The sequence below is a fragment of the Hemitrygon akajei genome, chromosome 4, assembly GCF_048418815.1.
Source record: "Hemitrygon akajei chromosome 4, sHemAka1.3, whole genome shotgun sequence".
Classification (NCBI taxonomy): domain Eukaryota; kingdom Metazoa; phylum Chordata; class Chondrichthyes; order Myliobatiformes; family Dasyatidae; genus Hemitrygon; species Hemitrygon akajei.
This window is the reverse complement of record NC_133127.1, coordinates 125,989-149,424: the sequence shown is the minus strand read 5'-3', so window position 1 is coordinate 149,424 and position 23,436 is coordinate 125,989. Positions and strand designations below refer to the sequence as shown.

The following is a 23,436-nucleotide window of genomic DNA, read 5'->3' as shown; positions in this document are numbered from 1 at the left end:
TGAATGCCCTTCCACATGCGCTGCGTGTTGCCACTGTCCTGCAAGTGGCTGTGGATTTGCTGGATGTGTGCATGCTTTGCTCCTCTGATGGCCTGGGACAACTTGGCCCTTGCTGTTGTTAGGGCTGCCTTGTCGTCTGCTCTGAAGGTGGAGTCACGGGTCCTCAGCAGCGCACACATCTCTGCGGTCATCCATGGCTTCTGGTTAGCACGTGTAGTGATGGTATTGGTCACAGTGCCATCATCAATGCACTTGCTGATGTAGCTAGTCACTGATACTGTGTACTCTTTACTTTATTGTCATCAAACAATTGATATTAGAGCGTACAATCATCACAGCGATATTTGATTCTGTGCTTTGTGCTCCCTGAAGTACAAATCCAAGTAAATATAATAAAAAATTTAAATTATATATCATAATTAGAAAATAGAAAAGGGAAAGTAAGGTAGTGCAAGTTAGGTCCAGATATTTGGAAGGTATGGCCCAGATCCGGGTACTCCTCTAAGTCGGTAGAGTTGCCATCAGTTGCAGCCTCCCTGAACATGTGCCAGTCAGTGTGCTCAAAGCAGTCTTGAAGAGCAGAGATGGCTCCTGCTGGCCAGATTTTCACCTGCTTCTGAACCGGTCTGGAGCGCCTATATGCTGGGATTAGCATAACAGAGATGTGGTCTGAGTAACCGAGGTGGCGGCGGGGCTCCGCGGGGATGTTTGTGTAAACCAGGTCAGACAGACAGACAGACATACTTTATTGAACCTGAGGGTAATTGGGTTTCGTTACAGCCGCACCAACCAAGAATAGTGAAGAAATATAGCAATATAAAACCATAAATAATTAAATAATAGTAAGTAAATCATGCCAAGTGGAAATAAGTCCAGGACCAGCCTATTGGCTCATGGTGTCTGACACTCCGAGGGAGGAGTTGTAAAGTTTGATGGCCATAGGCAGGAATGACTTCCTATGACGCTCAGTGTTGCATCTCGGTGGAATGAGTCTCTGGCTGAACGTACTCCTGTGCCTGACCAGTACATTATGGAGTGGATGGGAGACATTGTCCAAGATGGCATGCAACTTGGACAACATCCTCTTTTCAGACACCACCATCAGAGAGTCCAGTTTCACCCCCACAACATCACTGGCCTTACGAATGAGTTTGTTGATTCTGTTGGTGTCTGCTACCCTCAGCTGCTGCCCCAGCACACAACAGCAAACATGATAGCACTGGCCACCAAAGACTCGTAGAACACACTCAGCATCGTCTGGCAGATGTTAAAGGACCTCAGTCTCCTCAGGAAGTAGAGACGGCTCTGAACTTCTTGGAGACATCTTCAGTGTTCTTTGACCAGTCCAGTTTATTGTCAATCCGTATCCCCAGGTATTTGTAATCCTCCACCATGTCCACACTGACTCCTTGGATGGAAACAGGGGTCACCGGTGCCTTAGCCCTCCTCAGGTCCACCACCAGCTCCTTAGTCTTTTTCACTTTAAGCTGCAGATGATTCTGCTCACACCATATGACAAAGTTTCCCACCGTAGCCCTGTTCTCAGCCTCATCTCCCTTGCTGATGCATCCAACTATGGCAGAGTCATCAGAAAACTTCTGAAGGTGGCAAGACTCTGTGCAGTAGTTGAAGTCCGAAGTGTAGATGGTGAAGAGAAAGGAAGACAGGACAGTCCCCTGTGGAGCCCCAGTGATGCTGACCACTCTGTCTGACACACAGTGTTGCAACATGTTCAACGTGTTCAACATGTCCAACATGTTCTTCCCCCTATTGTGGCGACAGGCAAATTGCAATGGGTACAGGTCCTTGCTGAGGCAGGAGTTCAGTCTAGTCATGAACATTCTCTCAAAGCATTTCATCACTGTCGATGTGAGTGCTACTGCATGGTAGTCATTAAGGCAGCTCACATTATTCTTCTTAGGCACTGGTATAATTATTGCCTGTTTGAAGCATGTGGGAACTTCTGCCCGTGGGAACTTACGGATCACTACACCAGCTATGCACAAGCCTTCCCTACCAAGGATCAGAGGGTGTCCACGGAGCCCAAAGTGTTATAGGAGAAGTATTTCATTTATTATGGGCTCCCCAGGTGGATACATAGTGATCAGGGATGGGATTTCGAAGGTAGACTCATACATGAGCTACTGAGTATGCTTGGAGTCAAGAAGTCGAGGACTATGCCTTATCACCCACAGGGTGATCCCCGGCCTGAGAGGTTTAATCAGACCATTTTAGACACACTTGGAACCTTGGAGAACAGCAAAAAGAACAAGTGAAGTCAACATATTGGACATCTTGTCCACTGATACAACTGTACATAAAATGAAGCTAACGGGTACTCGCCATATTATCTGATGTTTGGGCGCGAGGTGAGGTTGCCCATCGACCTCTTTTTTGGGACTGGTGAGGAAGATCTACCACCGAAGACTTATCAGACACATACTGTACTTCAGATGTGAGAAGGGAGCTGAAAAGGGCTAATGAATTAGCTGAGGTCATGACTACCAAGAAGAATCAAGGAAATAAGAGGAGGCATGATCAAAGTTTAGGTTCTCCCACTTCATGTCCGGAGACTGAGTCCTCATAATCAATTTGGGGCTACCTGGGAAGCTTAAATTGGCTGACCGCTAGGCGGCTATGCCCTATGTAGTGGAAAGTCATATACCACAGCATCCATACAAACAGGGGTTTGGGGTGGGAGAGCAGCTCAATCTCACGAGCTTGGGAGGGCCGGAGGTTGTCTTCCCTAGATTCACACAGCCAAGGAAACCACAGGGTTTCAGTTATAACAAAAGATTGAATAGGTTGGGACTTTATTCCACTGAGGTTGGATGAAAATACAATCAGAGGTCACGGGTTAAGGGTGAAAGGTGAAAGGTTTGAAGGGAACATGAGGAGAAAGCTCTTCACTCAGAGAGTCATGGGATTGCTGCCAGCACAAATGATGTGTGTGAGTTTGTTTTCAACGTTCAAGAGAAGTTTGGATGGTACATGGTTGGTAGAGGTACAGAGGGCTATGGTTCTGGTGCAGGTCGATGGGAGCAGGCAGCATAAATGGTTCAGCATGGACTAGATGGGCTGAAGGGCCAATTTCTGTGCTGTACTTTTCTATGTCTCGACAACAGTAAACGGACCTGAAAACACCACTTTGTCCTCAGGTTCCCTTAACTATTTCATCCTTCACCCTAAACCCATGACCTCTAGTTCTAGTCTCGCCAACCTGAGTGTAAAAGCTTCACTCAGAATTTCACTCAAAATTCTTTGGATCATTGGGGAGGCAGAGGCAGAGGCAGAAATAGACAGGAGTTTCAGGGAGAAAGTCACCCCTAGGAATCAGGAGACAGGTAGTTGGGTGACTGTCAGGAGAGAGAAGGGGAATAGACAGGAAGAGCAGAGCACCCCTGTGGCCATTCCCATCAACAATAAGTATACTGTTTTGGATACTGTTGGTGGGGATGACCTATCAGGGACAAGTTGCAGTGGTTGTGTCTCTGGCACCAAGACTGGACCCTCAGCTCAGAAAGGAAGGAGGGAAAAGAGGAGAGCAGTAGTGATAGGGGATTCGATAGGGGGTTAGATAGGAGGTTCTGTGGAAGAGATTGAGAAACCCGAATGGTCTGTTGCCTCCCTGGTGCCAGGGTGGCGGTATCTCGGATTGAGTTCTCAGTATTCTCAAGAGGGACGGTGAGCAGCCAGATGTCGTGGTCCATGTAGGGACAAATGACAGGGGTAGAAAGAGTGAGGAAGTCCTGAAAGGTGAGTTTAGGGAGCTAGGTGCCAAGTTAAAGGACAGGACCTCCAGGATAGCAATCTCAGGATTACTACCAGTGCCACGTGCAGGTGGGTTTAGAAATAGTAAGATAGTGCAGATCAACACGTGGCTGAAGACATGGTGCAGGAGGGAGGGCTTCAGATTTATAGATAATTGGGCAGTTTTCCAGGGAAGGTGGGACCTGTTCCGGCAAGATGGTTTACATCAGAACTGGAGGAGGACAAATATTCTTGCAGGTAGGTTTGCTAGAGAGGCTCCAGAGGATTTAAACTAGATACGAGGGGGGAGAGGAACCAGAGTGTAGGAACAGATGTATGGGAGAAGGAAGAAAAAGAAGACAGTAAAGTTCTTTGTACTATTAGAGATAAACAGAGAGGAAGAGGTGGAGAATTTCTTAAATGCATTTATTTTAATGCTAGGAGCATTGTAAGAAAGGTGGATGAGCTTAGAGCATGGATTGATACCTGGAAATATGATGTTGTAGCTATTAGTGAAACATGGTTGCAGGAGGGGTGTGATTGGCAACTAAACATTCTTGGATTTCGTTGCTTCAGGTGTGATAGAATCGGAGGGACAAAAGGGGGAGGTGTTGCGTTGCTTGTCAGAGAAAATATTACAGCGGTGCTCTGGCAGGATAGATTAGAGGGCTCGTCTAGGGAGGCTATTTGGCTGGAATTGAGGAATGGGAAAGGTGTAGTAACACTTATAGGGGTTAATTATAGACCACCTAATGGGGAGCGAGAATTGGAGAAGCAAATTTGCGAGGAGATAGCAGATATTTGTAGTAAGCAGAGGGTTGTAATTATGGGAGATTTTAATTTTCCACACATAGACTGGGAAGCTCACACTCTAAAAGGGATGGAAGGGTTGGAGTTTGTAAAATGTGTGCAGGATAGTTTTTTGCAGCAATACATAGAGGCACCAACTAGAGAAGGGACAGTGTTGGATCTTCTGTTAGGGAATAAAATAGGTCAGGTGATGGAGGTATGTGTTGGGGAGCACTTCAGGTCCAGTGATCACGATGCCATTATTTTCAATATAATTATGGAGAAGGATAGGACTGGACCCAGGGTTGAGATTTTTGATTGGAGAAAGGCTAACTTTGAGGAGATGCGAAAGGATTTAGAAGGAGTGGATTGGGACAATTTGTTTTAAGGGAAGGATGTAATAGAGAAATGGAGGTTATTTAAAGGTGAAATTTTGAGGGTACAGAATCTATATGTTCCTATTATAGAACATAGAACATAGAATAGTACAGCACATTACAGACCCTTCGGCCCACAATGTTGTGCTCACCCTCAAACCCTGCCTCACATATAACCCCCCACCTTAAATTCCTCCATATACCTGTCTAGTAGTCTCTTAAATTTCACTGGTGTATCTGCCTCCACCACTGACTCAGGCACTGCATTCCACGCACCAACCACTCTCTGAGTGAAAAACCTTCCTCTAATATCCCCCTTGAACTTCACTCCCCTTAACTTAAAGCCCTGTCCTCTTGTACTGAGCAGTGGTGCCCTGGGAAAGAGGCGCTGGCTGTCCACTCTGTCTATTCCTCTTAATATCTTGTACACCTCTATCATGTCTCCTCTCATCCTCCTTCTCTCCAAAGAGTAAAGCCCTAGCTTCCTTTATCTCTGATCATAATCCATACTCTCTAAACCAGGCAGCATCCTGGTAAATCTCCTCTGTACCCTTTCCAATGCTTCCACATCCTTCCTATAGTGAGGCAACTAGAACTGGACACAGTACACAGTTGAATGTGTGGCTGAGGAGTTGGTGCAGGGTGCAGGGTTTTAGATTTTTGGATTACTGGGATCTCTTCTGGGGAAGGTGGGACCTGTACAGATTGGATGGGTTGCACCTGAACTCGAGGGGGAGCAATGGTGGCACTTCCGGCACCGACCTGAGCGGCAGCCTTTTCCAGCTGCTCCCGAGATTTGATAAATTGATCATTCTTTTTTAGGTTGTTTCTTTTTAGTCATAGTGTTATGTTTAGTATTTATTTAATATTGAGATGGAGAGAAAGGTGTATTCGAGAAACCAGCTACTTGCGCTGAGAAAGGTGCAAGTCAGTGTTGCGCACCAGATCCAGATCCCGAACGAAATTAAACGGAGGTTCCGTGGCTCCAGGGCTGGAAAACTGCGCAGGGATAAGTGGACGGAGATGAAGAAGCGTTATAAACCCGCTGTTCCTTCGGTCATTATGGGGAACGTGAACTCGCTGCCAAATAAATTGGATGAGCTAGCCTCATTAGTAAGGAATGTTAAAGCATACAAGGAATGCAGTTTAATGTGTTTTTCCGAAACATGGCTGACGGCTAACATCCCGGATGTAAATGTAGAATTACCTGGTTTTACTACGGTAAGATTTGACAGAGATGCCAAAAAGTGTGGGAAGAAGAAAGGAGGGGGACTCGCTGTCTACGTTAACGTAAGATGGTGTAACCCCGGGCATGTGAGTACAAAGATCTCCGTTTGTGAAAGAGATATTGAGCTGATCGCCGTGAGTATGAGGCCATATTACCTGCCTCGAGAATTCGCAAGCGTCATTGTGGTGAATGTGTATGTCCCGCCGCGTGCCGACGCAACGGTAGCGTGTGACGTCATCAGCTCCGCTGTTGCTAGGCTTCAGACACAACACCCTGAGGCACTGGTGTTAATTACAGGGGACTTCAACCATGTGACTTTGGACAAGACACTACCTGCTTTCTCCCAGTACGTGGATTGTTACACCAGGGGTAATAGGACTATTGACCTGCTGTATGCAAACGTAGAGGATGCATATAGTGCATCCCCACTGCCTTCATTGGGGAAAGCTGATCACAACCTGGTTTTGTTACAGCCCAGATATAAATCAATTGTGATGAGGCATCCCACTACCACACGATCTTTTAGAAAGTGGACTCCTGAAGCTGAACAGGCCCTGAGAGACTGCTTCGGTACTACTAACTGGGATGTACTGCAAGGGGGGCTCTGTGGGGGCGTTGAGGAGGTCACTGAATGCACAACAGACTATATTAATTTTTGTGTGGATGCCGTTGTTCCTGTTAGAACTGTTCGCTGCTATCCCAATAATAAGCCCTGGATCATTAGTCACATCAAAGGCCTCCTAAACCAGAAGAAGAGGGCCTTTAAAGATGGTGATCGGTTGGAGCTTAAAAGAGTTCAGAAGGAACTCAGAGTACAGATAAGGGGGACAAAGGAGCAGTATAGGAGGAAGCTAGAACAAAAGCTGCAGAAAAAAAGCATGAAGGAGGTGTGGGATGGGATGAAGATCATCACCGGATGCGGTGCAAAGCGAATGACTTCAGACCTGTTGCCTTGACGTCGCACGTGATGAAGACCATGGAGCGGCTGATAATACAGAATCTGAGGCCACAAACCAGGCACGCCCGGGATCCGCTTCAGTTTGCGTATAAGGAGAAGGTGGGAGTGGAGGATGCTATCACGTATTTGCTGCACAAATCACTCACTCACCTAGATGGGGTCAGTTGTGCTGTGAGGATTACATTCCTTGACTTCTCTAGTGCCTTTAACACCATCCAGCCCAAGATCTTAAGGCACAAACTAACGGAGATGGGAGTAGACTCTCACATGGTGGATTGGATAGTGGACTACTTGACAGATAGACCTCAGTATGTGCGGTTGGGAGACTGTAGGTCTGACACGGTGGTCAGCAGCACAGGAGCGCCGCAGGGAACCGTACTCTCTCCGGTCCTGTTCACCCTGTACACATCAGACTTCCAATATAACTCGGAGTCCTGCCATGTGCAGAAGTTCGCTGATGACACGGCCATAGTGGGGTGTGTCAGGAATGGACAGGAGGAGGAGTATAGGAAACTGATACAGGACTTTGTGATATGGTGCAACTCAAACTACCTGCGTCTCAATATCACCAAGACTAAGGAGATGGTGGTGGACTTTAGGAGATCTAGGCCTCATATGGAGCCAGTGATTATTAATGGAGAATGTGTGGAGCAGGTTAAGACCTACAAGTATCTGGGAGTACAGTTAGACGAGAAGCTAGACTGGACTGCCAACACAGATGCCTTGTGCAGGAAGGCACAGAGTCGACTGTACTTCCTTAGAAGGTTGGCGTCATTCAATGTCTGTAGTGAGATGCTGAAGATGTTCTATAGGTCAGTTGTGGAGAGCGCCCTCTTCTTTGTGGTGGCGTGTTGGGGAGGAAGCATTAAGAAGAGGGACGCCTCACGTCTTAATAAGCTGGTAAGGAAGGCGGGCTCTGTCGTGGGCAAAGTACTGGAGAGTTTAACATCGGTAGCTGAGCGAAGGGCGCTGAGTAGGCTACGGTCAATTATGGAAAACCCTGATCATCCTCTACATAGCACCATCCAGAGACAGAGAAGCAGTTTCAGCGACAGGTTACTATCGATGCAATGCTCCTCAGACAGGATGAAGAGGTCAATACTCCCCAATGCCATTAGGCTTTACAATTCAACCGCCAGGACTTAAGAACTTTTTTTAAAGCTATTATTAATGCTTTTTGAGTTAGTGATTTAGATGCATATCATATTTTTACTGAGTTAAGTATTGTATGAAATTAGTTTTTGCTACAACAAGTGTATGGGACATTGGAAAAAGAGGTTGAATTTCCCCATGGGGATGAATAAAGTATCTATCTATCTATCTATCTATCTATCTATCTATCTATCTATCTATCTATCAATATCCTTGCAGGTAGGTTTGCTAGCATGGTTCGGGAGGGTTTAAACTAATTTGCAAGGGGGATGGGACCCAGAGCAATAGAGCAGTGAAAGAAGTGCATGGAGTAAAGCCTGATGTAACATATAGAGAGGCTTTGATGAAAAAGAAGCAGAATAAAGGGTGTAAAGGTAGTAAGGTAGAAGGGCTAAAGTGTGTGTACTTCAATGGAAGAAGCATCAGGAACAAAGGTGATGAACTGAGAGCTTGGAAACATACATGGAATTATTATAGTGGCCATTATGGAGACTTGGCTGGCACCAGGGCAGGAATGGATTCTCAATATTCCTGGATTTCAGTGCTTTAAAAGGGATAGAGGGAGGGATAAAGGGGAGGAGGGGTGGCATTACTAGTCAGGGATACTATTACAGCTATAGAAAGGGTGGGTAATGTAGCAGGATCCTCTTTTGAGTCAGTATGGGTAGAAGTCAGGAACAGGAAGGGAGCAGTTACTCTACTGGGGGTATTCTATAGGCCCCCTGGTAGCAGCAGAGATACCGAGGAGCAGATTGGGAGGCAGATTTTGGAAAGGTGCAAAAATAACAGGGTTGTTATCATGGGTGACTTTAACTTCCCTAATATTGATTGACACTTGTTTAGTTCCAAGGGTTTAGATGGGGCAGAGTTTGTTAAGTGTGTCCAGGATGGATCCCTGTCACAGTATGTTGACAGGCCGACTAGGGGGAATGCCATTCATGATCTAGTATTAGGTAACGAACCGGGTCAGGTCACAGATCTGTCAGTGGGTGAGCATCTGGGGGACAGTGATCACCGCTCCCACGTCTTTAGCATTATCATGGAAAAGGATAGAATCAGAGAGGACAAGAAAATTTTTAATTGGGGAAGGGCAAATTATGAGGCAATAAGGCTAGAACTTGCGGCTGTGAATTGGGATGATGTTTTTGCAGGGAAATATACTATGGAGATGTGGTCGATGTTTAAGGATCTTTTGCAGGATGTTAGGGATAAATCTGTCCCGGTGAGGAAGATAAAGAATGGTAGGGTGAAAGAACCATGGGTGAGAAGTGAGGTGGAAAATCTAGTCAGGTGGAAGAAGGTAGCATACATGAGGTTTAGGAAGCAAGGATCAGATGGGTCTATTGAGGAATATAAGGTAGCAAGAAAGGAGCTTAAGAAGGGGCTGAGAAGAGCAAGAAGGGGGCATGAGAAGGCCTTGGCGAGTAGGATAAAGGAAAACCCCGAGGCATTCTTCAATTATGTGAAGACCAAAAGGATAACAGGAGTAAAGGTAGGACCGATTAGAGATAAAAGTGGGAAGATGTGCCTGGAGGCTGAGGAAGTGAGCGAGGTCCTCAATAAATACTTCTCTTCGGTATTCACCAATGAGAGGGAACTTGATGATGGTGAGGACAATATGAGTGAGGTAGATGTTCTGGAGCATGTTGATATTAAGGGAGAGGAGGTGTTGGAGTTGTTAAAATACATTAGGCCGGATAATTCCCCGGGGCCTGACGGAATATTCCCCAGGCTGCTCCATGAGGCGAGGGAAGAGATTCCTGAGCCTCTGGCTAGGATCTTTATGTCCTTGTTGCCCACAGGAATGGTACCGGAGGATTGGAGGGAGGCGAATGTTGTCCCCTTGTTCAAAAAAGGTAGTAGGGATAGTCCAGGTAATTATAGACCAGTGAGCCTGACATCTGTGGTGGGAAAGCTGTTGAAAAAGATTCTTAGAGATTGGATCTATGGGCATTTAGAGAATCATGGTCTGATCAGGGACTGTCAGCATGGCTTTGTGAAGGGCAGATCGTTCCTAACAAGCCTGATAGAGTTCTTTGAGGAGGTGACCAGGCATATAGATGAGGGTAGTGCAGTGGATGTGATCTACATGGATTTTAGTAAGGCACTTGACAAGGTTCCACACGGTAGGCTTATTCAGAAAGTCAGAAGGCATGGGATCCAGGGAAGTTTGGCCAGGTGGATTCAGAATTGGCTTGCCTAGAGAAGGCAGAGGGTTGTGGTGGAGGGAGTACATTCAGATTGGAGGGTTGTAACTAGTGGTGTCCCACAAGGATCTGTTCTGGGACCTCTACTTTTTGTGATTTTTATTAACGACCTGGATGTGGGGGTAGAAGGGTGGGTTGACAAGTTTGCAGACGACACAAAGGTTGCTGGTGTTGTAGATAGTGTAGAGGATTGTCGAAGATTGCAGGGAGACATTGATAGGATGCAGAAGTGGGCTGAGCAGTGGCAGATGGAGTTCAACCTAGAGAAGTGTGAGGTGGTACACTTTGGAAGGACAAACTCCAAGGCAGAGTACATAGTAAATGGCAAGATACTTGGTAGTGTGGAGGAGCAGAGGGATCTGGGGGTACATGTCCACAGATCCCTGAAAGTTGCCTCACAGGTAGATAGGGTAGTTAAGAAAGCTATGGGGTGTTAGCTTTCATAAGTCGAGGGATAGAGTTTAAGAGATGTGATGTAATGATGCAGCTCTATAAAACTCTAGTTAGGCCACAATAGTTAGGCAACTATTAGCTTGAAAGGAAAGGTTAAAAGTTTGAGAGAGCCATGGTTTTCAATGGATATTGGAAACTTGGTTAGGAAAAAGAGAGATATCTACAATAAATATAGACAGCATGGAGTAAATGAGGAATATGAAGAACATAAGAAGAATCTTAAGAAAGAAATTAGAAAAGCTAAAAGGAGATACGAGGTTGCTTTGGCAAGTAAGGTGAAAATAAATCCGAAGGGTTTCTACAGTTATATTAACAGCAAAAGGATAGTGAGGGATAAAATTGGTCCCTTAGAGAATCAGAGTGGACAGCAATGTATGGAGCCGAAAGAGATGGGGGAGAATTTGAACAATTTCTTCTCTTCGGTATTCACTGAGGAGAAGGATATTGAATTGTGTAAGGTAAGGGAAATAAGTAGGGAAGTTATAGAAACTATGATGATTAAAGAGGAGGAAGTACTGGAGCTTTTAAGGAATATAAAAGTGGATAAACTTCCAGGTCCTGACAGGATATTCCCTAGGACCTTGAGGGACGATAGTGTAGAAATAGTAGGGGCTCTGACAGAAATATTTCAAATGTCATTAGAAACAGGGAAGGTGCCAGAGGATTGGCATATTGCTCATGTGGTTCCATTGTTTAAAAAGGGTTCTAAGAGTAAACCTAGCAATTATAGGCCTGTCGGTTTCACGTCAGTGGTGGGCAAATTAATGGAAAGTATTCTTAGAGATGGTATAAATAATTATCTGGATAGACAGGGTCTGATTAGGAACAGTCAACATGGATTTGTGCTTGGAAGGTCATGTTTGACAAATCTTATTGAATTGGTTGAAGAGCTTATGAGGAAAGTTGACAATGACGATGGTAAAGCAGCGGATGTTGTCTATATGGACTTCAGTAAGGCCTTTGGCTAGGTTCCACACGCAATGTTAGTTAGGAAGGTTCAATCGTTAGGTATTAACATTGAATTAGTAAAATGGATTCAACAGTGGCTGGATGGGAGATGCCAGAGAGTAGTGGTGGATAACTGTTTGTCAGGTTGGAGAACAGTGACTAGTGGTGTGCCTCAGGGATCTGTACTGGGTCCAATGTTGTTTGTCATATACATTAATGATCTGGATGATGGGGTGGTAAATTGGATTAGTAAGTATGCAGATGATACTAAGATGGGTGGCGTTGTGGATAATAAAGTAGGTTTTCTAAGCTTGCAGAGAGATTTAGGCCAGTTAGAAGAGTGGGCTGAACGACGGCAGATGGAGTTTAATGCTGATAAATGTGAGGTGCTACATTTTGGTAGGAATAATCCAAATAGGACATACATGGTAAATGGTAGGGCATTGAAGAATGCATTAGAACAGAGTGATTTAGGAATAATGGTGCATAGTTCCCTGAAGGTGGAATCTCATGTGGATTGGGTGGTGAAGAAAGCTTTTGGTATGTTGGCCTTTATAAATCAGAGCATTGAGTATAGGAGTTGGGATGTAATGTTAAAATTGCACAAGGCATTGGTAAGGCCGAATTTGGAGTATTGTGTACAGTTCTGGTCACCGAATTATAGGAAAGATGTCAACAAAATAGAGAGAGTACAGAGAAGATTTACTAGAATGTTACCTGGGTTTCAGCACCTAAGTTACAGGGAAAGTTGAACAAGTTAGGTCTTTATTCTTTGGAGCGTAGAAGGTTGAGGGGGGACTTGATAGAGGTACTTAAAATCATGAGGGAATAGGTAGAGTTGACGTGGATAGGCTTTTTTCATTGTGAGTAGGGGAGATTCAAACAAAAGGACATGAGTTGAGAGTTAGGGGGCAAAAGTTTAAGGGTAACACAAGGGGGAATTTCGTTACTCAGAGAGTGGTAGCTGTGTGGAATGAGCTTCCAGTAGAAGTGCTAGAGGCAGGTTCAGTATTGTCATTTAAAGTACAATTGGATAGGTATATGGACAGGAAAGGAATGGAGGGTTATGGGCTGAGTGCAGGTCAGTAGGACTAGGTGAGAGTAAGCATTCGGCACGGACTAGAAGGACCGAGATGGCCTGTTTCCGTGCTGTAATGGTTATATAGTTAATATGAATCCTTCATAATTATGTATATTTCTATCAAATCTTTCCACATTAACCTCCGTTCCAGGGTATAAAGTCCAACCTACCCAATATACCCCTTTAACTCAGGTCCTCAAGTCCCAGCCTTGGAGTGACGGAGGATGAGAGGTGACCTGATAGAGGTGTATAAGATGATGAAAGGCATTGAGCATGTGGATAGTCAGAGGCTTTTTCCCAGAGCTGAAATGGCTAGCATGAGAGGGGACAGTTTTAAGATGCTTGGAAGTAGGTACAGAGGAGATGTCAGGGCTAAGTTTTTTTATGTTTAGAGAGTGGTGAGTGTGTGGAATGGTCTGCTAGTGATGGTGGTGGAGGCAGATATGATAGGATCTTTTAAGAGACTCCTGGATAGGTACATGGAACTTAGAAAAATAGAGGGCTATGGGTAACCTTAGGTAATTTCTAAGGTAAGGACATGTTTGGCACAGCTTTGTGGGCTGAAGGGCCTGTATTGTGCTGTAGGTTTTCTATGTTTCTATGTAACATCTGTGTAAATTTTCTCTGCATCTTTCAAGCTTATTGATATTCTCTCCCACACAATACTCTAAATTTGGCCTCACCAAGATGTTACACAACTTCCACATAACACGACCACCCCTTTGTTGTCCTTATCTCTGGAGTCTTACTCTTTAGTCTCTGCCTCTAAGCAGTTAGAGGAATACAGCCAGATGATCAAATCTCCCAAAATGCTGTCTGGGCGTGGAACAGGGGGCATTCCTAATTGTAGAATAACAGTGGCTGAGTGAGTATGTTGGGCCTCCTTCTGCTGCAGGTTATATGTTAATGATAATTGGCCAGTCAGTCCTTCAACAAGCCTGACTGAAGTCCCCAACAATGATTTGAAAGGTGTCGGAGTAAACTGTTTCTTGTTTGTTGATCTTGGCACTCAATACTTTCAGGGCTTGCTTAACATTTGCCTTTGGCGGTATGTAAAGTAAGGTCAGGATCACAGTGGACTCTCTTGGTAAGTACAGCAGTTGGCACTTAATAATTGGAAGTTCCAGGTCAGGGAAACAGGAGTGCAGTAAAACCACTATGTCCAAGGATCACATAGACTTTAACAAGAAACACAGACCCCTACCTTTTCCCTCTTTGAATCAGCAAGTGAATCCAAGGGAATTTTGCTTTTAAAAGCCTTTAAGCATCTCCTCAAAATCTATTCTACATATTTCACTCCATTGCTGTTGTAATGAATAACATTTAAGTTTGCTTATCCAATTATTTCTCCAGTCAGGTCAGCTATAAAACAAGATCCACTTTACTCACCGATAAGTTACTGCTTGAAGTGCGCGGCAGTAGCAACTTGCCAACCAAAGTGAACGGTCAGTCAGTACATTTGGACAATGGGAAACCTTCAGGATTAGGAGATTGCTGCCAGCAGCCTTCAGCATGGATTCCAGTCCTGTCTCCAGACAGCCACTGGCGTAACAAATTAAAACACATTTGGTTGCTGTGAGAAATTAAACTTGATATTTTCCCTTAATGTATATCTTAACTAACAAAGGAAACTGTTCATGCAAAAGTTAGAAGTGGAATTGTTTATTATTGTCACAGGACTGAGGATGGGGCTGTTAGTACACAAACAGAGATAGTGTGTATAACCACAACCATAAAACAATTACAGCACGGAAACAGGCCATCTTGGCCCTTCTAGTCCGTTCCGAACACTTACTCTCACCTAGTCCCACTGACCTGCACTCAGCCCATAACCTTCCATTCCTTTCCCGTCCATATACCTATTCAATTATTTTTTAAATGACAAAATCGAACCTGCCTCTACCACTTCTACTGGAAACTCGTTTCACACAGCTACCACTCTCTGAGTAAAGAAATTCCCCCTCGTGTTTTCCCTAAACTTTTGCCACTTAATTCTCAACTCATGTCCTCTTGTTTGAATCTCCCCTACTCTCAATGGAAAAAGCCTATCCAAGTCAACTCTATCTATCCCCCTCATAATTTTAAATACCTCTATCAAGCCCCCCTCAATCTTCTACACTCTAAAGAATAAAGACCATAAGACAAAGGAGCAGAAATCGGCCATTCGGCCCATCAAGTCTGCTCCACCATTTCATCATGAGCTGATCCAATCTCCCCTTTAGTCTCATTCCCCCGCCTTCTCACCATAACCTTTGATGCCCTGACTACTCAGATACCTATCAATCTCTGCCTTAAATACACCCAATGACTTGGCCTCCACTGCCGCCCGTGGCAACAAATTCCATAGATTCACCACCTTCTGGCTAAAAAATTTTTTCGCATCTCTGTTCTGAATGGGCGCCCTGCAATCCTCAAGTCATGTCCTCTTGTACTAGACTCCCCCACCATGGGAAATAACTTTGCCACATCCACTCTGTCCATGCCTTTCAACATTCGAAATCTTTCCCCCTCATTCTTCTAAACTCCAAGGAGTACAGTCCAAGCAGTCAAACATTCCTCATATATTAACCCTCTCATTCCCAGAATCATTCTAGTGAATGTTCTCTGAACCTTCTCCAATGTCAGCACAACCTTTCTTAAATAAGGAGCCCAAAACTGCATAAAGACCTAACTTATTCAACCTTTCTCTGTAACTTAGGTGCTGAAATCCAGGTAACATTTTAGTAAATCTCCTCTGTACTCTCTCTAGTTTGTTGACATATTTCCTATAATTCGGTGACCAGAACTGTACACAATACTCCAAATTTGGCCGCACCAATGCCTTGTACAATTTTAACATTACATCCCAATTCCTATACTCAATGCTCTGACTTATAAAGGCCAGCATACCAAAAGCTTTCTTCACCACCCTATCCACATGAGATTCCACCTTCAGGGAACTATGCACCATTATTCCTAGATCACTCTGTTCTACTGCATTCCTCAATGCCCTACCATTTACCATGTATGTCCTATTTTGATTAGTCCTACCAAAATGTAGCACCTCACACTTATCTGCTTCAAACTCCATCTGCCATCTTTCAGCCCACTCTTCTAACTGGCCTAAAGTGTAGTGAGACTGTCCAGAAGGACAGACAGATGACAGGGCAAAACTCCAATCAATACAGTGAGTTGCAGAGAAAATTGAAAAGTGGGATAACTACAGGACTGAAGGTGTTAGATTTGAATGCACGGAGTATATGAAATAAGGTAGAAAGATTTTTGCATAGTAGGGGAATTAAGAGTTATGGGGAAAAGGCAGGTAGGTGGAGATTAGACCATGTTCAGATCAGCCATGATCTTACTGAATGGTGGAGCAGGCTCGACAGGCCAGGAGGCCTAATCCTGATCCTATTTAGTGTGTATGTTCCTATAGGCCAGTTAGTGTGACCTCAATGGTTTGGAAGATGTTGGAGTCTATTGTTAAGGATGTGGTTTTGGGGTACTTGGGAGACTCGTGACAAAGTAGACTGCAGTCAGCATGGGTTCCACAAAGGAAATTCTTGCCTGACCAATCTGTTAGAATTCTTTGAGGAAATGCCATACAGTATGGACAAAGGCGAATTGGTAGATGTTGTGTACTTGCATTTTTGGAAGGCCTTTGACAAGGTGCCACACATGAGGCTGCTTAGCAAGCTATGAGCCCATTGTATTATAGGGAAGGGTCTAGCATGGCTAAAGTAGTGGCTGATGGCAGGAGGCAAAGAGTGGGAATAAAGCTGCCAGTGATGAGTGGTGGTCCACAGGGGTCTGTGCTGGGAATGTTTCTTTTTATGTTATATGTCAATGACTTGGATAACGGATTTGAAGGTTTTGCTGTAAAATTTGCAGATCATAAAAAGATAAGTGGAGAGGTAGGTAGTTTTGAGGAAGTACAGAAGCTATAGAAGACTAAGACAGATGAGGAGAATGGGCAAAAAATGGCAGATGGAATATAGTGTTGAATAGTGTATGGTCATGCACTTACATAGACCATTAAGATCATAAGACACAGGAGCAGAATTAGGCCATCTGGCCTATTGAGTCTGCTCCACCATTCAATCATGGCTGATCCCTTTTTCTATCTCCTCCTCAACCCCAGTTCCCGGCCTTCTCCCCGTAATCTTTGATGCCACGTCCAATCAAGAACCAATCGAACTTTGCCTTAACTACCTGGGTTCCACAGCTGCATGTGGCAACAAACTTCACAAATTCACCACCCTTTGGCCGAAGAAATTTCTCTGCATCTCTGTTTTGAAAGAGTGCCCCTTTACCCTGAGGCTGTGCTGTCTTGTCCTAGACTCTCCCACCATGGGAAACATCCTTTTCACATCTAATCTGTCTAGGCCTTTCAACATTCTAAAGGTTTCATTGAGAACACCTCTCATCCTTCTGAATTCAGGAGCGCAGAACAGTTCACAATACTCAAAGTGAGGTCTCACCAGTGCCTGATAAAGCCTCAGCATCACATCCCTGTTCTTCTATTCTAGACCTCTTGAAATGAATGCTAACATGGCATTTGTCTTCCTCACCGTGTACTCAGCTTACAAGTTAACCTTCAGGATGTTCTGCACAAGGACTCCCAAGTCCCTCTGCATCTCAGATTCCTGTATTTTCTTCTCATTTAGAAAATATTCCGCACATTTATTTCCACTACCAAAGTGCATGACCATGTATTTCCCAACATTGTATTTCATTTGCCACTTACTTGCCCATTCTCCTAATCGGTCTAAGTCCTTCTGCATCCTACCTGTTTCCTCAATGATACCTGACCCTCCACCAATCCTTGTATCATCAGCAACTTGGCAACAAAGCCATCTATTCCATCATCTAAATCATTAATATACAGCATAAAAAAGTAGTCCCAACACCAACCCCTGCGGAACACTAGTCTCTGGCAGCAACCAAAACATGATCCTTTTATTCCCACTTGCTGCCTCCTACCAATCAGCCAATGCTCTAACCATGTCAGTAACTTTCCTGTAACACCATGGGCTCTTAACTTGGTAAGCAGCCTCATGTGTGACATCTTGGCAAAAGCCTTCTGGAAGTCCACATATACAACACCCACTGCATCCCCTTTATCTATCCTACTTGTAATTCCTCAAAGAATTCCAACATGTTCGTCAGGCAGGATTTTCCCTGAAAGAAACAATGCTGACTTTGTACTATCTTTTCCTGTGCCACAAAGTACTCCATCACCTCAACCTTAACAATTGACACTAACATCTTCTCAACCACTGAGGTCAGGCTAACTGGTCTATAATTCCTGTTCTGCTGTCTTCCTCCTTTCATATAGAGTGAGGTAACATTTGCAATTTTAGAAACATAGAGACATAGAAAACCTACAGTACACAAAATTGTGCCGAATTTGTTCTTAGCTTAGAAATTACCTAGGGTTGCTCATAGCCCTCTATTTTTCTGAGCTCCATGCACCTGTCCAGAAGTCTCTTAAAAGACCCTATCATATTTGCCTCCATCACTGTCACCGGTAGCCCATTCTACGCACTCACCAACCTCTGCATAAAAAAACTTACCCCTGACATCTCCTCTGTACCTACTTCCAAATACCTTAAAGCTGTGTCTTCTCATGCTAGCCACTTCAGCCCTGGGAAAAAGCCTCTGATTATTCACAAGATCAATGCCCTTCATCATCTTATATACCTCTATCAGGTCACCTCTCATCCTTCATCGTTCCAAGGAAAAAAGGCTGAGTTCACTCAACCTATTCTCATAAGGCATGTTCCCCAATCCAGGCAACATCCTTGTAAATTTCCTCTACACCCTTTCTATAGTTTCCACATCCTTCCTATAGTGAGGCAACCAGAACTGAGCACAGTACCCCAAGGGAGGTCTGACCAGGGTCCTATATAGCTGCAACATTACCTCTCAGATCCTGAGCTCAATCCCACAATTGATGAAAGCCAATCCACCGTATGCTTTCTTAACCACAGAGTCAAACTGTGCAGCAGCTTTGAGCATCCTATGGACTCAGCCCCCAAGATCCCTCTGATTCTCCACACTGCCAAGAGTCTTACCATTAATACTATATTCTGCCATCATACTTGACCTACCAAAATGAACCACCTCACACTTATCTGGGTTGAACTCCATTTGCCACTTCTCAGCCCGGTTTTGCATCCTGTCGATGTCCTGCTGTAATCTCTGACAGCCCTCCACACTATCCACAACACCTCCAAGCTTTGTGTCATCAGCAAATTTACTAACCCATCCCTACACTTCCTCATCCAGGTCATTAATAAAAATCACAAAGAGAAGAGGTCCCAGAACAGATCCCTGAGGCACACTACTGGTCACCAACCTCCATGCAGAATATGACCCATCTACAACTACTCTTCGCCTTCTGTGTGCAAGCCAATTTTGGATCTACAAAGCAAGTTCCCCTGGATCCCATGCCTCCTTATTTTCTGAATAAGCTCTGCATGGGGTACCTTATCAAAGAGGTAGCCAGAGGCTCAGCAGTCTCCTCCCTTGCCTCCCACAATAGCCTGGGGTATATCTTGTCCGGTCCCGGTGACTTATCCAACTTGATGATTTCCAAAAGCTACAGCACATTCACTTTCTTAACGTCTATATGCTCAAGCTTTTCAGTCCGCTGGAAGTCATCCCTACAATCGCCAAGGTCCTTTTCCATAGTGAATACTGAAGAAAATATTCATTAAGTACCTCTGCTACCTCCTCCGGTTCCATACACAATTTTCCACTGTCACACTTGATTGGTCCTACTCTAGTAACATAGAAAATAGGTGCAGGAGTAGGCCATTCAGCCCTTTGAGCCTGCACAGCCATTCAGTATGATCATGGCTGATCATTCAACTCAGAACCCTGTACCTGCTTTCTCTCCATACCCCCTGATCCCTTTAGCCACAAGGGCCATATCTAACTTCCTCTTAAATATAGCCAATGAACGGCCTCAACTGTTTCCTGTAGCAGAGAATTCCACAGATTCACCACTCTCTGTGTGAAGAAGCTTTTCCTCATCTCGGTCCTAAAAGGCTTCCCCTTTATCCTTAAACTGTGACCCCTCGTTCTGGACTTCCCCAACATCGGAAACAATCTTACTGCATCTAGCCTGTCCAATCCCTTCAGAATTTTATACGTTACAATCTTCTAAATTCCAGTGAGTATAAGCCTAGTCAATCCAGTCTTTCTTCATATGAAAGTCCTGCCATCCCAGGAGTCAATCTGGTGAACCTTCTTTGTACTCCCTCTATGGCAAGAATGTCATTCCTCAGTTTAGGGAACCAAAACTGCACACAATATTCTAGGTGCGGTCTCACCAAGGCCTTGTACAACTGCAGTAGAACCTCCCTGCTCTTGTACTCAAATCCTTTTGCTATGAATGCCAACATACCATATGCCTTTTTCACCGCCTGCTGTACCTGCATGCCCACCTTCAATGACTGGTGTACAATGACACCCAGGTCTCATTGCACCTCCCCTTTTCCTAATCGGCCACCGTTCAGATAATAATCTGTTTTCCTGTTCTTGCAACCAAAGTGGATAACCTCACATTTATCCACATTAAATTGCATCTGCCATGAATTTGCCCACTCACCTAACCTATCCAAGTCACCCTGCATCCTCTTTGCATCCTCCTCACAGCTAACACCGCTGCCCAGCTTCGTGTCATCCGCAAACTTGGAGATGCTGCATTTAATTCCCTCGTCTAAATCATTAATATATATTGTAAACAACTGGGGTCCCAGCACTGAGCCTTGCGGTACCCCACTAGTCACTGCCTGCCATTCTGAAAAGGTCCTGTTTACTCCCACTCTTTGTTTCCTGTCTGCCAACCAATTCTCTAGCCACATCAATACCATACCCCCAATACCGTGTGCTTTAAGTTTGCACACTAATCTCCTGTGTGGGACCTTGTCAAAAGCCTTTTGAAAATCTAAATATACCACATCCACTGGCTCTCCCCTATCCACTCTACTAGTTACATCTTCAAAAAATTCTATAAGATTTGTCAGACATGATTTTCCTTTCACAAATCCATGCTGGCTTTGTCCGATGATTTCACCTCTTTCCAAATGTGCTGTTATCACATCTTTGATAACCGACTCTAGCATTTTCCCCACCACTGATGTCTCACGTCTTATCCTCTTGTTCTTCACATACTTGTAGAATGCCTTGGGGTTTTCCTTAATTCTGCTCGCCAAGGACTTCTTATGGCCCCTTCTGGCTCTCCTAATTTAATTCTTCAGCTCCTTTCCGCTTGCCTTATTATTTTAGAGACTGTTATTACCTAGTGTATTGAACCTTTCATAACCTTTACTTTTCTTCTTAACTAGATTTTCGACAGCCTTTATACACCATGGTTCCGTATCCTACCATCCTTTCCCTGTTTCATTGGAACATACCTATGCAGAATGCCATGCAAATATCCCCTAAACATTTGCACATTTCTGCTATACATTTCCCTGAGAACATCTGTTCCCAATTTATTCTTCCAAGTTCCTGCCTGATAGCTTCATATTTCTCCTTACTCCAATTAAACATTTCCCTAACTTGTCTATTCCTACCCCTCTCCAATGCTATGGTAAAGATGATAGAATTGTGATCACTATCTTCAAAATGCTCTCCCACTGAGAGTCCTGACACCTGACCAGGTTCATTTCCCAATACAGCCTCTCCTCTTGTAGGCTTATCTACATACTGTGAAAGGAACACACCTAACAAACTCCAACCCATCTAAACCCTTTGCTCTAGGGAGTTGCCTATCAATATTGGGGAATTTAAAATTCTCCATCATGACAACCCTGTTATTATTGCAACATTCCAGAATCTGTCTCCCTGTCTGCTTCTCGATGTCACTGTTACTATTGGGACATTTTCCAGTCATCTAGCACCATGCCAGAGTCCAATGATTCTTGAAAGATCATTTCCCATGCCTCCACAATCTCTAACATTACCTCTTTCAGAACCCTAGGTTGCAGCTCCTCTGCTCCGGGTGACATATGTATCTTTAGGTCTTTCAGCTTTTTGAGCACCTTCTCTCTTGTAACTGCACCCACTTCTCTTCCTTCAAACACTACAAACATCAGGCATACCGCTAGTGTCTTCCACAGTGAAGACTGACTCAAAATACTTAGTTTAGCAGCCATCTCTTTGTCCCCTGTTATTACTTCTCCTGCTTCATTTTCTGGTGGTGTTATATCCACTCCCATTTCTCTTTTATTTTTAACTTAACATACTTGAAAAAACTTTTACTATCCACTTTGATATTATTAGGAAAGATGTCAACAAACTAGAGAGAGTACAGAGAAGATTTACTAGAATGTTACCTGGGTTTCAGCACCTAAGTTACAGGGAAAGGTTGAACAAGTTAGGTCTTTATTCTTTGGAGCGTAGAAGGTTGAGGGGGGGACTTGATAGAGGTATTTAAAATTATGAGGGGATAGATAGAGTTGACATGGATAGGCTTTTTCCATTGAGAGTAGGGGAGATTCAAACAAGAAGACATGAGTTGAGAGTTAGGGGGCAAAAGTTTAAGGGTAACATGAGGGGGAATTTCTTTACTCAGAGGGTGGTAGCTGTATGGAATGATCTTTCAGTAGAAATGGTAGAGGCAGGTTCGGTATTGTCATTTAAAGTAAAATTGGATAGATATATGGACAGGAAAGGAATGGAGGGTTATGGGCTGAGTGCGGGCCAGTGGGACTAGGTGAGAGTAAGCGTTCGGCATGGACTAGAAGAGCAGAGATGGCCTGTTTTCGTGCTGTAATTGTTATATGGTTATATTTGCTAGCTTGCTTTCATATTTCAGCTTTTCCCTTCTAATGATTTTTTAGTTGTTCTCTGTAGGTTTTCAAAAACTTCCCAATCCTCTATCTTCCCACTAATATTTGCTTTGTTATATGTCCTTTCTTTTGCTTTTGCAATAACTTTGACTTTCCTTGTCAGCCACAGTTGTAGTATTTTACCATCTGAGTATTTATTCAGTTTTGGAATACACGTGTCCTGCACCTTCCTCATTCTTCCCAAAAACGCAAGCCATTCAAAGGTAGATTATGTAAATGGAGAGAAATTTCAAAAATCTGAGGCACAAATGGATTTTGTAGTCCTTGTGCAGGATTCCCTGAAGGTTGACTTGCAGGTTAAGTCTGTGATGAGGAAGGCAAATATATTCATTTCAAGAGGACTAGAATATAAATGTAAGGATGTAATGTTGAGACTTTATGAAGCACTGGTGAAGCCTCACTTGGAATATTGTGAGCAGTTTGAGGCACCTTACCTTAGAAAGAATGTGTTGACATGTGAGAGGGTTCAAAGGAAGTTCACGAAAATTATTCTAAGATTAAATGACTTGTCATATGAAGAGCATTTGATTGCTTTGGGCCTGTATTCAGTAGAATTCAGAACAATAAGAGGTGACCTCATTGAAGCCTACCACATGGTGAAAGGCCTGGATACAGTGGATGTGGAAGCGATGCTTCCTGTCATGGAAA

General features: G+C 44.1%; 1 protein-coding gene across 1 annotated transcript in view; it reads right to left on the bottom strand.

Annotated features, from left to right (window-relative positions):
* Positions 1–23,436, bottom strand: part of LOC140725861 (F-box only protein 41-like) — a gene marked incomplete at its 5' end in the record, with an annotated part of 371,488 nt that overhangs the window by 228,705 nt on the left and 119,347 nt on the right. The window contains one exon of the mRNA XM_073041806.1: positions 14,333–14,485. Coding sequence (XP_072897907.1) covers positions 14,333–14,485 — 153 coding nt within the window. The remainder of the gene's footprint in view (positions 1–14,332; positions 14,486–23,436) is intronic.